At 46.2% G+C, this 15,997-nt stretch overlaps 1 protein-coding gene across 1 annotated transcript; it reads right to left on the reverse strand.

The window, feature by feature from the left end:
- Nucleotides 1-12,317: 12,317 nt before the first annotated feature.
- MBD3L1 (methyl-CpG binding domain protein 3 like 1) lies at nucleotides 12,318-12,890 on the reverse strand. The gene has a single exon (XM_066237893.1). The coding sequence runs from the start codon at nucleotides 12,888-12,890 to the stop codon at nucleotides 12,318-12,320; it is 573 nt and encodes a 190-aa protein (XP_066093990.1).
- Between the last annotated feature and the right edge of the window lie 3,107 nt (nucleotides 12,891-15,997).

Consider the following 15,997-nt stretch of genomic DNA (forward strand, 5'->3'; position numbering starts at 1 on the left):
GGGGCTTCTTTGTTTCCCTATCACTCTCTGTGTCTCTCACATTATTTACTTTTAGGGATTATCTATTTACGTATGGCGCACCTCACTGGACTGTGAGTTTTGTTTTATTAGTCTTTCTATCCCCAATTGTTAACATAATGTCTGGCACATAGCAGTGGCTCAGTACATGCCTGTTGGATGAGTGAAAGCTCATGATGACTACCAGAAACTTGATAAATTATGTATGTGTTTAATAAAATCATGAAGTGAACTAGAACTTAGTGCATAAAATTTGGTAGACAATACATGGGGTGTGGGGGAAATATAGTAAAAGGGGTTCTTAAAGAGCAAAAATTGATATTTATCAGAGCTCACTGAATGGAAACATTACCTAGATTAAAAAAATATATAGCATAAAATAGACCAGTTTGTCTTAGTCTGGATGCTTCAGAAATCATGGGAGTCCTGAGCCACTTTTGGGGTTTTTTTTAGATTATCACTAAAAAATAAAAGAATTACAGTTGTGGCATATAATTCATGTGTATATTTCCAAAATTAAAAAATTTTAACAGAAAAGGGGGCAATAAACATGGCATGCTGTTTACAATATAAAGCCTTATAGTAATATTAAATATTACTTCAAGGTGCCCTGGAGGCAATGAGACCCAAAGGTGAAATTCAAAGATGACTAAGGAGTAGCATCTTTTTCTGTCCTGTGAGCTGTCTTTGTGGCTGTTTGTGCAGTTATGTTATCACTGGAGATGACATCAAAAGTCTAGATTCCAGGTCCCCTGTAACTGTGAGACCTAACCTACATGTCTTCCAAGGACCTCCCCTCTCCAGTGGTAGGCCCCGTCCTGAGTAGCTCATCAATGAGGTCTCGGAAACCCTAGTTTCATTAGAACTACATTCCACCACATTCCAGGGGTAAGTCACCTTTACAGCTGGCTACTCACATTTCCTATTGATTCTTACCAGCTTTCATTTCAGAGAGCAACTCCCAATCCTGGCCGCATACCCACCCTAGTCACAGTCATCCCTTAATGGAGTCTGGACTAGAGGGCTAGTCAGAGAGTGGAAGGAAACGGGCAGTTTCAATAACAACCCTTATCAGATGAGGAAGCTGCCCTGTGTTCACACTGTCCCTGGAAGCAGGCGTGTTTGGCTTCTTCTGTCTTTACCCTGTAAACCATCTGCCAACGCACAGGGACGTGGCTGGGGCAGGCCCCAGAGGGAGAACCAGAAAGCAATGTTGCTTGCTCAACCACTATGGCTGCATTTTATTTACTCAGCCTGCCACTGGCATGAACAAATGCAGTCCAAGAAGTCAAGATCAGAAGAGATTTGTAAAAAATTTTAAAACGCTTTTATTTTAAAACTTGTCATCCATGAACAAGAATCTGAGAGAATGAACAATAATTGATAAGAGGTTAAAATCTTCCAAAGACTAGGCCCTGGCTGGTTGGCTCAGCGGTAGAGCGTCAGCCTGGCGTGCGGGGCACCCGGGTTTGATTCCTGGCCAGGGCACATAGGAGAAGCGCCCATTTGCTTCTCCCCCCCCCCCCCCCGCCCTTCCTCTCTGTCTCTCTCTTCCCCTCCCGCAGCCAAGGCTCCATTGGAGCAAAGATGGCCCGGGCGCTGAGGATGGCTTCTTGGCCTCTGCCCCAGGTGCTAGAGTGGCTCTGGTCGCAACATGGCAACGCCCAGGATGGGCAGAGCATTGCCCCCTGGTGGGCAGAGCATTGCCCCTGGTGGGCAGAGCATCGCCCCCTGGTGGGCAGAGCATCGCCCCTGGTGGGCGTGCCGGGTGGATCCCGGTCGTGCGCATGCGGGAGTCTGTCTGACTGTCTCTCCCCGTTTCCAGCTTCAGAAAAATACAAAAAAAAAAATCTTCCAAAGACTAAAGATCCCAAGAATACTAGAAATTGAAGCTAGAGGCATATTTGGTACAAATACTCATGTATTATTCTGACCCATTCATTCTGGGTATCCCAGGAGTGGCCAGCATAGTAGAGGCCAGCGGTGCACACGGCGAGTCCTGCTCCAGCCTTCCCAGATCCTGAGGTAGACAAGGTATCCAATACGGAGTGTCACTACTGAGTGATATGTGCAACAGGAAGTGTGGAAAGAAGAGTTTTTGTTGTTCATAGAAACAAAAGTTCGGCTTCTTAGTCTAAGTAAATTACACTTCAAAAAATGTGCTAAACTGCTGAATATATATATATTTTGAAATAGACAGGGTTTTTCCAGATTCTTATCTGATGAACAGGGGGGAAAGGTCATGTTTTTACAACATGAACCATTGACTATGCTTTAACTAACCTTGCTTTTGGCACAAGCTGAAGACACGAGATGATTTCAAGTAATCAGAAAACTAGCCCTTTCCAGAAGGAGAGGGAAGTAAAAGAGCACAGTTTCTTTACCACCTCCCACAGGGTCCTCACAGACGCTCTCTGCCAGGTCTCTGAAGTAACCAAAAGTGAAAACTTTATTTACATTTCTTCTGTTTCTGAGCTCCAAAGGCTTCCCTGCAACTAGTAAAGGGTGCCGTTCCCAGATTCCCTAAAGGAAATCGCATCCCGTTGGTCAGGAAGTGAGCCTGCCCTTGTGAGAGAAGAGCGGAAGGCACTCAAGGCCTCTCGGGAGGCTGGGTGGGAGTTGCGTGAATCCTGTCTCCCCACTATGCATTCCGGAGCAAGAAGAGTCTGAGCAAAGCTCTAGGACAGAGCCGAACAGCACAAGGGATTCGCACTTGGCCTCTGCAGCAAAATAACCCCAGAGGGCTCGCCCAAACTGTGGGCTCTCATAGAGTTCAATGCCTTCTGCTGAGCAGGACTATGAACTGGACACCAAGCAGTAGTTTTGTCCCAGTCCCGGCTGGGGACGGGGAATGTCAGAATTTAGTGAGCCCGGGAGTGCTGGGGGTGGAAAGCTGGCCGCGGGGCACGCGCCTTCTTCAGAGTCTCTGTCCACAGCATCCTCAAATCTGTACACGGAGGTCAACGCGAGCCCCTTCCAGTCTGCGAACACCACTTGCTTCTTGGGTCTCTGGGGTTCAGGAGGTCGTGCCAGGCAGGAGCGAAAGGACGACTGGGGCCGCAGCTCGCCTCGTCCAGACTGCAGGGGCTGCTCCGGGGCCGGGCTGTGGCTGCGGCAGAGGCGCATCGGGCCGGTGGGCGGGCGGTGCGCAGAAGACACGCCGGCAGCACTGGAACCTTTGACAAAAGGGGAAGGAAGTTCTGATGTTGGGCAGCAAGACCAGGCATTCTCAGCTGCAGCCTGAACCGCACTGCACTTTTCCCCTGCTCACAGGTGGCTAAGGAAACTGGATAAAAAGCAACACAGGCAAAAAGTAGAAGTGGGTAAAGCGCCAGGTGAGAGCTGTCAATTTCTGGAGACCAGAGCACTTACCCACTCGGGTTCAAGCAGCAGTGCGTGGCAGCGACGTCAGCTTCTCTGGTTTGAGACCAGTGTCCCCAACAGGAACTACTCCAGACCCCCCAGTGGCACTAGGCACCTTTTATGTCAAACACTTGGTTGGGGAAATGAAAGGATTATGACAGGAAGTGTGACTCAGACACTTTGCCCCAGGCCACCAGCACTCCACCCTGACCAGGCCCGGTTAGGAGATACGGAGAACAATGACGAAATGGAAAACCCTTTCAGCTGTGAAACAGACAGGCTTTGAGGAATGAGAAGGTTCCCCACACAGTTTCCCAGGGGTTTCCAGAATACTCTGCCTGCTTGTCCTGTGGAGGAGTCTGCTTTGCCCGCGTTTCTCATACTATAGTTTTATATGCTGCCCTCTTATCTCCACCTCACGGATTCTTCCCAGACTTCTTTGTTGATTGATTACTTTGTACTGGTGTGTGTGTGTGTGTGTGTGTGTGTGTGTGTGTGTGTGTGTGTGTAATCCAAAGAAAGAGGAGATCTTTGGGTGTGACATCCATTGATCAATAGAGAACTCCCATAGGTCCTTGGGCATGAATCTCTGGTTCATTCAGTTTGTGTCCAGAGTGGCAAGGTTATAAAATACACGGTCCATCCACAAGAAGTCCCACCTGGTGTGAATTTCTGGATGGCACTCCTGGGCTCTGTAGCCTGCGTTACACATGATTAGATTGTCTCAGGAGACAAACAATGTTCAGTGTTCTTACCTCTGGCATTTCTATCGGTCTCTGTTACAGACCCAGCTCACTTCCTCTATCCTTGAAACTTAATGCACCCCAAGTCCTCAGCCCTCCATATTTTTCACTTTATACCTTTTCTTGGATGTTCCTATCTAATTTTCACAATTATTTAGTTATTTTTATATGCCAACTCTTAAGTATATCTTTAGCCTATACCTTTCTCTTGTGCTTCAGACTTCTGGGTAATGGTTCTATTTCTTTCTCTTTTTTTTTACAGAGACAGAGAGAGAGAGAGTCAGAGAGAGAGATAGAGAGGGACAATCAGACAGGAACAGAGAGAGGTGAGAAGCATCAATCATCAATTTTTTGTTGAGATACCTTAGTTGTTCATTGATTGCTTTCTCATATGTGCCTTAACTGCGGGCCTTCAGCAGACCGAGTAACCTCTTGCTAGAGCCAGCAACCTTGGGTCCAAGCTGGTGAGCTTTGCTCAAACCAGATAAGCCCGCGCTCAAACTGACGACCTCAAACCTGAGTCCTCAGCATCCCAGTTCGACGCTCTATCCACTGCGCCACCTCCTGGTCAGACATGGTTCTATTTCTTCATCTGGTGATGATAAAACAGGGTGATGGTAAAACAGGTGTGTTCCCTGTGTAATTTTCTGTATGCATGTTTTACTTCAGTCAGTCAAAAGTTTATTTAAAAAACACAGCAAGGAGGTAAAATTGTGAATTATATAGTGATTTGGAGATTTTATACTTATACAAATGGCCTCAGAATATATATAGTATGTATATATATACACACACATTTATAGTATATTTTCACTTAAAATACAGTAGATATCTTTTCATATCAGTATATTATAGATGCAGATCGTTTTTCAACAATGTGCATGGTTTTATGTCATATGGGTTCAACATACTTTAGGTGTTTCTCATTTTATTTTATTTTATTTTTTTGGCTAGTAAAATAATGCAGCTAACATTCTTGTATACATACCTCTGTAAGACTTTCTCCATGACAAATATTTAGAATGAGAATTGTTAGTTTGAAGGGTACGCACATTTAACATTTTGATAGGTACATATAACAGGAGACTTTGGAAGGTTTTATGCCAGTGAATGACGCCTAATTTCCCCCTAATTTCAGCCCCTTAAAGGTGCAGGGCCCCCAGTCTCCCCATCTAAAGAAGATATGGGGAAAACTTTTAGCGTGGGTAAGACTTCTCATCGCAGCATCAGGGTAGACAGAAACCCCCTACAGGACTGGCACTGTCCTGGCAGCTGCTACCTCTAGGAGGCAGCAGGCCCTAGAAACAGGGGCTGACCTGGTGGGTGGGGTCTCGCCCTGCTTGGGACCTTAGGCCAGTGATTCTGCTTCAGGAATCAGCTTCCTTAAATGTTAGGTCCTGAGTTGAGTCAAATTGGAGTGTTGTTGTTTTTTCAACTGTTTCCTTTATATCAATGGATCTCTGTCAAACTGAAATCGGCTCTACAGAGCAGATCTGCCTAGTAGGAGTGGGAATAAAAGACCCACTGACAACATGAGCACCCCCTCCCTAGTCTCACGGAGACCTCAGGGCTCAGAGGATCCAGTGAAAATACTTACCAGGCTGTTGGGATCTTTTAGGTTCTCAACTAAAAGGGCTTTGCACTCAAAGTCTTCCACAATATTTCCCCAATTTTTCTCCTTCTTTTCCCCTCCTCACAGGAAGAGCTCCTGAAAATTTAAAGAGCTGAGCACCAAAGACTAGTGGGTGAGCAGGAGGTCAGGAAGGAGGGAAAGGAAGAGGGGAAGAGGGGAAGGGGGACAGGGTAAGACGTGATTCAGTTAGTTTCTCACTTCCAGTTTCTCTGAAAAACTCCAGTCTGTCTTTTCATGATTGACAGGAAGAGGAATGTGGTTGGTACACAGGTAAGTGGGGCAGTTTGGGGGGGGAGGTCAGGAGGCCCCCCGGTCATGGGATATAGAGCTGTTGCTGGACTGTTCCAAGAGGGTGAAGAACTGCTAGAATTAGCGGGTTGTGGCTTCCATGCTGGTCTGTCAGCTGGCACTCATCTTCCTCCAGGCTATTGGGGGGACTGGGTGGGTGGGGTTCCTTTGTTCCCTGAATCGGCCTCCCCCGGGGCAGGAGGGAATGAGTGGAGACCCCACATGAGCCGCCTGTCTGGATCCCTGCGCTGGTGAAGCTCAGAGCTGCCAGGCTGCACCGCTGAGGCGGTGTCTGAGCTGGGCTCGTTCCCACCCTCAGGCCCTGCCTTCCAAGTCAGTAAGCACATTGTGGGTGAGCAGCTCTTCTTGCCTGAAGCTTCAGTCTCCCCATGTGATATGAGAGAAGATTGGACCCGAAAGTCTCTGGCCTCAGCTCCACATGCTCCCTTCTCTGGAGCCCAGAGCCTGGGCATCCCGACAGCCGGCTCTGGGATCCCAATTCCACTACCTACCAGTCCTGTGATGGGTAATTCATCTCGCCTTTCTGGGACTCAGTTTCCTCTTGTGTGAAATGGGTGACGCTAAAGGACTGCTCCATGTTAGCAATAAATGAAGGACAGTTGATTGAGCATTGAGCACGGGACCTGGAGCAGAGTGCAGTAAAGGCAGGGAGGAAGGCGGTGATCCTTGGGGAAGCTCCCCCAAATAACCCGAGTCTTCTATTCAGCCTCCAGGCCCCTGACACAGATCTCAGCACCGGGGCAGGGCCCATTCCTGAGACCAGCTCCAGTGCAGCCCCTTCCTCGGCAGTAGGGCACAGCTGGGACAATTGGGGTACATTAAGTTAGCTCCTCCCAACTCTACTGGGAAGAACATTATGAACCTCTTAGAGTTCCCTGAAGCCCAAGAGAGAGGGCTGGCCTCACCGCATCTTCCTGATATGTCTACCCGAGCACCTGTTACCAGCTGGGGAGGGGCACTACTTATTTGTTGTAAACAGTAAATGTTAGATTTGAATTTTATATTAAAATCCTGTTCCTTTTGCAGTCTGGGAGTTGTGGTATGGTTTTTTCACTTCCTGTGCTCATTTGAAATGAAGTTCAGAACCTCACATTCCTCCCTGAATTAAGAAATCTTGCCAGGTCACCAGCTTATTGTATATGAGAAAAGGGAGAAGGGCCAGCCCCCCTCCCTGGCTCTTGATACCCCCAAGTACCCCTTACTCAAAGGACAGGTTCATTTCTTTTTTTTTTTTTTTTTCATTTTTCCGAAGCTGGAAACGAGGAGGCAGTCCGACAGACTCCCGCATGCGCCCGACCGGGATCCACCCGGCATGCCCACCAGGGGGCAATGTTCTGCCCCTCTGGGGCGTCGCTCTGTTGCATCCAGAGCCATTCTAGCGCCTGAGGCAGAGGCCACAGAGCCATCCCCAGCGCCCGGGCCATCTTTGCTCCAATGGAGTCTTGGCTGCAGGAGGGTAGGAGAGAGACAGAGAGGAAGGAGAGGGGGAGGGGTGGAGAAGCAGCTGGGCGCTTCTCCTGTGTGCCCTGGCTGGGAATCGAACCCAGGACTCCTGCACGCCAGGCTGACGCTCTACCGCTGAGCCAACCGGCCAGGGTGACAGGTTCATTTCAATATCCTTACCTGGACAAGGAGCAGAGACAGCCCCTCAGAACTCCTGGAATTTCGAGGTTGAGGGTGATTTCACAGGCACTGACACTGACACACCCCTGGAAATGTAGGTGTCTTTAAAAGTAACAATTGCTGGGACCACTTCCTGCCCTAGGACAGTGGCTGCCTTTTTACAGCTCTGGAGGCAGAGGGAATATTTTCTTCTTCTCTTGTTGAGGTTTCTTTTGACCAAATATTAGGAACTGGTGGTTCAACCTCTGGAAGTGCATCAGCACGGAGTAGGGAAAACAATGTAAAAAGATCGAAACGTGCTTGTGGAGAGGACGAGGCCAGGGACAGATCATTTGCAGATGGACTAAGGGCAAGCAGGACTTTCCATCTTCAGGGCCCCTCTGGGGGCTCTGTGATTATCCTTTACCTAGATTTGAATCCTCCTGGGGTCATTGGCTATGACCTCTGGATTTCTTTCCTGCTTGTTTCTTATCAAGGGAAAGATTTGTGTTGCAACTTGAAGGCTACACCTGGCCTTGTTCCAAAAAACAATGTTCCCTGTGACCTAGAATTTCCACCAGTCATGCAATTTCTTATACAGTTGTTTTTAAGGCAAAAATTTTCTAGAAGGTTGCCAACCTCTTTATCAGGTACATTGTGGGCACTCCTTTGGCTGGGCTTGATGGGTCACAGATGAGCTCTGGGGTGCCAGGATGAGACCAGAGTCCTGGCCGGTGAATGACCCCACACTCTCCCTTGCTGCCCTGGATAACTTCTGGGCCCTTGTTGTTCTGAGGTCCCTGGACTCGAACAATCACCAGTTTACACACACTCAGTTGTGTTGTTACCAATGAGACCCGAAGGGCAGCAGAACCGAAGCCCATAGAACTTGTAGCCCCTGGGATGGCAGTGTTCTTTTCCACAGTCTTGTGTTGTGGGTATGTCATGAGGGAGGGGGGGTAATATTAGTGTTAATTAAAATACTGAATGTTTTCAATCTGGGTGAAAAACAGACACTGCTTTGAGTTTACTCCCAGTACCCACCCCACCGGAGCTAAAGGTTTGCCACCCGCATTTTGAACATTGTCTTTTGGAAATATCCTGTAAGAGCAAGGGCCAGATGAATTGCTTGACCCCTCTGACTGACCTCCCTCGTTTCTGACTGCTGCAAATGTCACCAAGACACTCAGCAGGTGGACTCTGCCAATGAGGTCTTTTCAGGACAGCCAGAAGCTGGGGATAAATCCTGGTTTCTGGCAGCCCAGGCCCTTCCTCATATGGCACTGCCCTTTGGAAAGTGATTATTTAAAGACCGATAAGCTGTACTTTGCCTGCGAAGAGAAAGAGAAGTGCCAGATCCGACAGCTAGTCCAGGGCCAGGAGGAAGGCATGGGTGTCTGATGGGTTTTTCCTGCAGGACCATGAAGCTCCTGACTGCCAACCCTACATGTAGGAAGAATATTTAATAAGTCTTGTGCCCACCATATGGCCGGCAGGGATAGTTTATTGTATCTTTGGGTTTCCAATGGCCAAAAAATGTACTGCTATACGACAAGAAGGGACCCACATTTGCAAGAAGAGTCTATCTCAGCAGTCTTTTTAAAAACTTTACTTTTTACATTATGGATATACATTATATATGCTATATATAATGCACTCATAACAGAACAAAGAATCCTCATAATCATCAAATATATGTTTTTGCAGTTCTTTGCCTTTTCGTAGCTTGTATTTATAACTACCTTTTTTTTTTCTTTTTGAGGGAGTGGCAGGGAGAGAGACGCAGGAACATCAAGCTTCTGCTGTATGTGCCCTGACCAGGGAATCGAACCAGCAACCTCCACGCCTCTGGAGGACACTCCAACCAACCAAGCTATCTAGACGAGGCTTAATTTTAAAAAACTTCTTTTAGCAAGACACAGAGAGGAAGAGGGGCAGAGGAAGCATTCATTTGTTGGTCCACTCAGTCATGCATTCATTGGTTGCGTGTGTGCCCTGACCGGGGATCGAACCTGCAACCTTGTCATTTCAGATGATGCTCTTAACAGACTGAGCTAACTGGCCACGACCAACTATCTTCTTTCATTTCCTATTTCATATTCCTTTTGTTCTCATCAGGCACCTCAACAGTTTGTGGTTCTTTGCCTGTTTGGGGAACCCTGAAGGATCTGGGTCATTAGTCATACTGCCTGGATTGGGGTTGTTTTTTTTGTTATTTTCCACTGACATTAGTCACAGGGCATGGAGATACTAAGAAACACACTAAAGAATCTCTTGAATTCCAGACATAGTTTTCCTAACCTCCTAATCTTTTGCTTCTCAGAGTAGCAAAACGACGCTTGAGGCCCCAAGTACAACTAAGGCTATGAAGACAGTGTCTGCTTTCAATGTTAAAGTGAATAAAACCCTGGAAAAAACACATGGGAAAAACAAGTCAGGGTTTTCCCCTCACCCTTCTCTGCATTGACTCCAACTAGACAGTTCTAGCAGAGGCTGCTCAACAAGCAGCCCAAAGCATCGCAGGCATGAGGCTGGCTGTGCTGTCCGGCTTTGGGTTTGTGGGAATAGACTGCATAACCTCTACACAGAAGACCACAGCTGAAGATACCCAAGGGATAAGAATGAAAATTACACTAATTTGCATATTTCTGATGTGAGCTTCACATCCTCATTCTCCAAGAATGCTTTCTCTAAACTTTAGAGACTATAAAGACTATAATATATAACTATAAAGACTATAATAATACCGATTATCATATAATTTTTGACTACTTAATATCTGCTAGGCAATATGATTGGCAAGCACAGTATGGGTCATCTCAATTATACTCATCATCCTTGTGAGATTTATTCCCATTGTATAGCTAAATAGATAGAGGCTCAGAAAATATTAAATAACAAGGAAGGAAAAAAATTACTAAGAACCTAATTTAAATACCTAGACCAGTGGTTGGCAAACTCATTAGTCAACAGAGCCAAATATCAACAGTACTATTGAAATTTATTTTGAAAGCCAAATTTTTTAAACTTAAACTATATAGGTAGGTACATTGTTATTATAACCTGCATGCCCACATGTGGTATTTTGTGGAAGAGCCACATTCAAGGGGCTAAAGAGCCGCATGTGGCTCATGAGCCGTGGTTTGCCGACCACTGACCTAGCCAAACTATCTGTCAAAGAAAGAGATAAAGACATTTTCATACAGACAGACTCGAAGTTGACCTTCCACAGGCCTTCAGTAGAAGAACCAGTAAAGAATGTATGTATATCAGGAAGAAGAAATGTACACCTATAAAAATATAACAGGAATAATGAGGAAAAGAAAAAGTTAGTGTATCTAAATTAGTATTAATTTTAACATAGATTAAAATACATTCTTACTGAAATTCCAGATGATTATCACATAGGAGAATAAAGGAGAGAAGATTCAATTAAAAAATAATTCATTTTTAAGGAAAATTTAAATACTATATTATTGTTCAATGCATCACTCTCAGAAACTGATGTGTCACACAAATTTAGTAATGGTATAGAGGATTTGATAATACAACACACTTGATCAGACAAATAAACAAACAAATCTCAACAAGTAGTAGCTTATTGTTAAATCAATGATACTGAAAAGTCTTTCTTGATATTATGACCCCCCCCCTCAAATGGCATGCCAGTCTTCATGCATCAAATCTCAAGCACATATAAGTATAAAAAATGAAGGAAAGTCTGATATTTCATTATATGCAACTCTGAATTAACGTGCAAGGGACAGAAAAATAAAGACCTAGAAGTAGCTACCTTATTTTAAAACATAGATATAAAAGCTCTTTAATATTATTTTGGAATCTACTATTGTGGATATTACACAAAGAATAATCTATTTTGACTAGGCAGGTTTTATACTCTGTGACTATGAGGGCAAAACACTAAATAATCCCATGACTTGGATAACTCCACGTCGACTTTAAAATACAAATAACAACACATAGCAAAGAAAAATGAGAGCACAACACGAAAAGGAAAGATCTTGCTCTCCTCACCTGAAACTAAATTTCTCATCTCAAAAAGATAAGTCTAGCCCTGGCCGGTTGGCTCAGCGGTAGAGCGTCGGCCTGGTGTGCAGGGGACCCGGGTTCGATTCCCGGCCAGGGCACATAGGAGAGGCGCCCATTTGCTTCTCCACCCCCACCCCCTCCTTCCTCTCTGTCTCTCTCTTCCCCTCCTGCAGCCAAGGCTCCATTGGAGCAAAGATGGCCCGGGCGCTGGGGATGGCTCCTTGGCCTCTGCCCCAGGCGCTACAGTGGCTCTGGTCGCGGCAGAGCGACGCCCCGGAGGGTCAGAGCATCGCCCCCTGGTGGGCAGAGCGTCGCCCCTGGTGGGTGTGCCGGGTGGATCCCGGTCGGGCGCATGCGGGAGTCTGTCTGACTGTCTCTCCCCGTTTCCAGCTTCAAAAAAATACCAAAAAAAAAAAAAAAAAAAAGATAAGTCTATATACTCTATGTCACATGAAGAAGTTTAATAAAGTATTGGCATATTTTAAAGTTTCGAAAGGTCAAAGCAAGAAAACATCATGGACACTGCAAATGAGACATTAATAGTGTCGTGCACCGTCTTCTCTTTTTTTCCTAGTGTTTTTTAGGACATCCTTCTTGTCCTAAAAATGAGGGACATCCCTCATTTTCTCTGCCTCGCTAGCGAGCCTGTCTGCAATCAGTGCTACCGCCAGTCTCTCTCTTGCCATTTTCATTTTTCTTTCCTGTTTCCTGATATCTTTCTCGGTTACCAGAAATTGTGTGTAGGGGAGTCGTGGAACACTCGGACCGTCTCCTGGAATTATCTCTGCCAGATGTGCAGACTCAGCAGGGTTGGCCATGGAACTGCCATGAAGACCACCTGGGAGAACACCTGGCAGGGGTTCACCTGTGCGACTAGGCACAAGTTTTTGCAAGGCTTTGGTAAGATCGAAAGGACTTAACAGTTGCCCTGTGCTGCTGCAGGCCTGGAGTCCTTGAAGTCTCTTCTGCCAGAACACCTGCTGGGGCTTGTCCAAGATTTCCTCCCAGTGATGGCATCTGACCTCATTGCCTGGGTGGGACGTGATTCTCGTAACTGGACTCTTGGATATGTAACTGGACATCCTCAAAGGGATGGAGATGCTTAAACCAGGCTTTGGTTTGGACTGGTTTACCCAATCATGATGCTTCCTCTGCGAAGTCTTGACCATCATGTTTCTTTTCCATTTACTCTATAAAAATAAATCATGAGATTGGATATACATGATGAATGAAGCCTGCCATCTTAGGACAATTATTTCAGCTGTCCTGTACTTCTGCCCTCCCTCTAGGGATGGATCTGACCTGCATCCTGGGACATCAACAGCAGATTTGTGTCAAGCACAGAAAATTCAAGGTAAAAACCCAGACATACTCCAGATCATTTCTCCTCCAACATCTTATAAGACCCCCCCCCTCTCTTTTTACAATAAGAGAGAGAAAGAAGGGAGAGAAGTGGGAAGCATCAACTTGCAGTAGTTGCTTCCTGTATGTGCCTTGACTGAGCAAGCCCAAGGTTTTGAACCAGTGACCTCAGTGTTCCAGGTTGACGTTTTATCCACTGTGCCACCATAGGTCAGTCAAGACCCTCTCCTTTATGAGTGTGATTTTATTCTCTTTTTGTCCTTGTCACTCTCAACTGCATCTGATTAAATCTTGGTACTCTCTCATGATACACAGTCCCCAGTCACTCTCTAAGTCCAAAAATCCCTTCTGTGTTATGTGAGCACGCATTTGGTTAACCCATTGACTACTTGGCTTTTAAAGTTAAAATCATTAGTGATATCACCAACTGACCCACTTTTAGTGACTCACTTCTATATCCAGAAGTTTGGTCATGTTAAAAAATAAATAATTCAGAAAATATATTCACCCACCACAGATCTCTGATTTCCAATATTTTTTAAACATTCATATAATAGATACGTGTTCCTCAAGATTGCAAGTTATGCCAGATCACCATATTCTTAATTTCTCCACTCTTATTATTAAAAAAAATTTTTTTGGCCTAGCGTGCGGAGGACCCGGGTTCGATTCCCGGCCAGGGCACACAGGAGAAGCGCCCATTTGCTTCTCCACCCCTCCGCCGCGCTTTCCTCTCTGTCTCTCTCTTCCCCTCCCGCAGCCAGGGCTCCATTGGAGCAAAGATGGCCCGGGCGCTGGGGATGGCTCTGTGGCCTCTTCCTCAGGCGCTAGAGTGGCTCTGGTCGCAACGTGGCGACGCCCAGGATGGGCAGAGCATCGCCCCCTGGTGGGCAGAGCGTTGCCCCATGGTGGGCGTGCCGGGTGGATCCCGGTCGGGCGCATGCGGGAGTCTGTCTGACTGTCTCTCCCCGTTTCCAGCTTCAGAAAAATGAAAAAAAATGAAATAAATAAATAAATAAATAAATTTTTTTTGCCTGACCTGTGGTGGCGCAGTGGATAAAGCATCAACCTGGAAACACTGAGGTTGCCGGTTCAAAACCCTGGCTTGCCTTGTCAAGGCACATATGGGAGTTGATGATTCCTGCTCCTCCCCCTTCTCTCTCTCTCTCTCTCTCTCCCCCCCTCCTCTCTAAAAAAATAAAATAAATAAATAAATTTTTTTACTGTTGATTGTATTGTGGGTCCATTCCCCAAAGTCAAATCATTTTCCATTTTATTCTTATAAATGAGAGGTCAGGGTTCTTTGGAAAAGACAGTAATTTGTGGGACAAATAGAAGGCAGCAGGAAAAGAAGAAGAACAAATAGGAGATGGATTGACTCTATAAAAGCAGCCAGAGGTGTGAGCCTACAGGGGCTGGACAGGGCTGTTGAGGCCAGAACGTGCGGATATCACTCACCCAATGAGTCGCCGGGAGCTGGATCTGACTCAAGGGCACAGAACACATGCATTCCTATCAGCCCTGGATTCCATGCTCTATGATCTCAATCATTCCCTGGAACGATCCAGAATTCCTTCCCACTTATCATATCTGCCTTGTAAAACTTCACATCTGAAGATCCTGATTATCTGCCATGCCATAGCGACGGCTGGTCTTAAGACAACTGAATTATATTTTGGTACCACTGTAAATACAAAATCATCTGCATCCATTGGGAAGCATCTATAATGCCTGAAAATTTTACTTTCTTTTTATGTGTTGGCATATATAATCCATTATTCCTAAATCCCATTTCAAAATTTTCTCCACTTTTTCTTTCATAAGTGCACCATGACTTTACAGACATACTGTATATTCAATATCCCTTAATTTGTCTACTTCACAGAAAAATTGTGAAATACTACTAGACTGAAATTGTATCACTGTAGTTGCCAAATCTGGAAATATCTCTGATAAGCCTTCATTGTTCCCCAATTTCCTTTAATTATATTTAAAGAAATTTCTTGTATCTTCTTATGGTGATCTGGATCTCATCCCTTCTTCTTTTTTATTAAGCCCATCTGTGGTGGAGGGGGCGTTGGATTAAAGGGTAAAAGGAACCAAATATATGATGAAAGGTGATTTGAAAAAAAAATACCCATCCCCCCAGCATTCCCATCTTGCCCCTGTACTTCTAACCTTTCTTTTTTTTTTTTTTTTAATTTTTTTTTTCTCTGTATTTCTCTGAAGCCGGAAAAGGAGAGAGACAGTCAGACATGTCAGACTCCCGCATGCGCCCGACCGGGATCCACCCGGCACGCCCACCAGGGGGCGACGCTCTGCCCACCAGGGGGGATGCTCTGCCCCTCCGGGGCGTTGCTCTGTTATGACCAGAGCCACTCTAGCGCCTGGGGCAGAGGCTAAGGAGCCATCCCCAGCGCCCGGGCCATCTTTGCTCCAGTGGAGCCTCAGCTGCGGGAGGGGAAATGAGAGACAGAGGAAGGAGAGGGGGAGGGGTGGAGAAGCAGATGGGCACCTCTCCTGTGTGCCCTGGCCGGGAATCGAACCCGGGACTTCTGCACACCAGGCCGACGCTCCACCACTGAGCCAACCGGCCAGGGCCTCTAACCTTTCTTTATGAACTGAATCTTCCCCTCAGCATTTTCACAGCTGCAGGTCTTTCTGAACTACACAGAAATCTCTCACCTGATCTTCCTAGACCGTTCAGCCACTGCTCTTTCTGCTCCCCTTCAGCAGTGAACCATCGCGAGAGGTCATCTACATCACGTATTTCTGTAGCCTTGCCTTCAGCCTCAGACCATCCCACACCGCCACCTGCCTTCACCATTCCAGGGCAAGGTCACAATGACTCCTTTGTTACTAGCCCCGACAGGAACTTTTCATTGTTCATCTGACATGACTTTTGAGTGGAAAACTT

This window comes from Saccopteryx bilineata, chromosome 6 (genome assembly GCF_036850765.1).
Source record: "Saccopteryx bilineata isolate mSacBil1 chromosome 6, mSacBil1_pri_phased_curated, whole genome shotgun sequence".
NCBI lineage: Eukaryota > Metazoa > Chordata > Mammalia > Chiroptera > Emballonuridae > Saccopteryx > Saccopteryx bilineata.